General features: G+C 63.8%; 1 protein-coding gene across 1 annotated transcript in view; it reads right to left on the bottom strand.

Annotated features, from left to right (window-relative positions):
• The window catches only part of RBFOX3 (RNA binding protein, fox-1 homolog (C. elegans) 3), a gene marked incomplete at both ends in the record, with an annotated part of 5,532 nt that extends 3,608 nt beyond the window's left edge, over positions 1–1,924 (bottom strand). The window contains 3 exons of the mRNA XM_009078509.1: positions 360–413; positions 806–943; positions 1,717–1,924. Coding sequence (XP_009076757.1) covers positions 360–413; positions 806–943; positions 1,717–1,924 — 400 coding nt within the window. The remainder of the gene's footprint in view (positions 1–359; positions 414–805; positions 944–1,716) is intronic.
• Between the last annotated feature and the right edge of the window lie 3 nt (positions 1,925–1,927).

The following is a 1,927-nucleotide window of genomic DNA, read 5'->3' as shown; positions in this document are numbered from 1 at the left end:
CCCCGTGGGGGCTGAGGGTCCCGGCTGAGGCCCCAGCATCACCCACGAGCTGGGAGAAGAGTCTGGGAGAGGGGCACAGAAAGCAGGGAAGATACAACAGAGACATCCAGACACAGAGGGACACGAGCTGCCTGTGGGAGGGCAGAGTGAGCCCTCCCCTCCCTCCGGTGCTGGGGCACAGGGACCCACAAGGCACCCCCAATGATGCGGGGGCTGCCCCGAGATGGGGTACCCCATACCAGGGTCTCATGGGACAGGAGAGGAGGGGAGAGTGGGTTACAGCACTGCTGGGCAACCCAACTCCGCTGACCCCCTTCCCCAGGACACGCTGTACGGCGCCAGCCACGGGCAGCACCCACCTTGGAGCCCCGCTCATTGAAAATGATCTCCACGTCCAGGATCTTCCCGAATTGCTGCAAGTGGAGAGAGCAGAGGGGTGAGCACCCACAGAGCTCCCCACCCTCCACCTGCTGGCACAAGGCTCTGTGCCAGGGATGGGCAGAGGACTGCCCCAGACCCGAGGACCCTTGAGGCTGTGCCAGGGGAGAGCCCTTGTCCCTCCCATGGCTCCTTAGCTGGGGGAGTGTCACCCAAAACCTCATTAGCTGGCACTGTACTGAGTCCTAATGAGGGCTGGGAAGGGGGCAGTGGAGGGAGACAAAGGCTCTGTGCCACTCCCTGCTCCACATGTGGGCTGGGCAGGATGGGCCCTTGGTAGGGTACAGTGCCATGGGGCCCCGGTGGTGCCAAGGGGCAGCACTGAGCAGGGAGTAGGGAAGATGGGCCTGGATGGGGCTGGACTCACCCCGAACATTTGCCGCAGGTCAGGGTCCCGGAATCGGAAGGGGATGTTGGAGACGTGTAACCTCTTGGGCTGCTGCTTGTCTGTGTTGTCTGAGGAGTGTAGCTGCTGGCTGTCTGTCTGTGCCGCCTCGTCTGTCTGCTGTGGGAGGCAGTGCTGCCATCAGCCCCTGGCCATGCCAGCCCCATGTCCCCAGTGGGGCTACAAGCTTGGGGACAGTCCACCTGCCCTGCACTTGGCCTTGTATGCCTCCAGGGACAGCCTGGACCTTGTGATCCCCAAGCTTCAGGCAGCACCCCATGGATCTCCCTCTACCCTGCTGAGCTGGGGGGAATGATGGCAGGGATTCCTGACCACTGGGAGTCAAGGAACACCCAACCTGGAGAACCTGCCTGCACTTCCCCACCTCAGTCACTGCTGCCAGTGGGGTCAGGGCATCACCCATCCCCTGAGTGGTGCCAGGGGTCTGGGAAGTTGAGCATCAGGGGAAGGGGAGGCCTGGGAGACAGCAGGGGGATCCCCATGGCAGAGCCAGCCAACACTGGGTGGCCACACATCGGCCTCTCTCCTTGCCTACAGCCCCGTGGCACGGTGTCTGGGGCTGTGGTCATGGCACATGGGTGTGCTCAGGGTGGGGATGCAGATGCTGCATGTGGGGCCACGTGGAAACACGGAAATGCTGAGCTCAGCACTCTCCCGGTGCTGCGTTCCAGCCCTGTAATTGCCGCGATCTGGTGGACCACAGCCAAGCAGGTGGATTACGAGTGATTAGAAGTGATGGGGGGCTGCAAGGAGGAGTGATGGCAGGGACACCCAGCTTGTGGGACTGTGGCCAGGTAGCTCCACTCCACAGCGCCCTTCCGGCTGCTCCGGCACTGCCCTCGGCCCACCTGTGCCCCGACCCACTGCCTTACCGGTACCGTCTGTGTCCCTGCTATGGACTGTGTGCTGGCGTCGGTGCCCGGCTGCTCGGCGTGGCTCTGTGCTGGTGTGTAGAGGGTCATGGCGTGCTCCGGTACTGTGCTCTGCCCCGAGTAGTCCTGCGTGGGGTGTGGGTGCGGTGGTGCGTACTCTGCGGGGATCCCGTTCTGGGGGGGTGGGGGGTACTGGGCCGGGGGGTAGGGC

This window comes from Acanthisitta chloris, unplaced genomic scaffold, assembly GCF_000695815.1.
Source record: "Acanthisitta chloris isolate BGI_N310 unplaced genomic scaffold, ASM69581v1 scaffold24427, whole genome shotgun sequence".
In the NCBI taxonomy this organism is placed as follows: Eukaryota; Metazoa; Chordata; class Aves; order Passeriformes; family Acanthisittidae; genus Acanthisitta; species Acanthisitta chloris.
The sequence above is the reverse complement of the archived record's forward strand: the minus strand, read 5'-3'. Positions and strand labels throughout refer to the sequence as shown.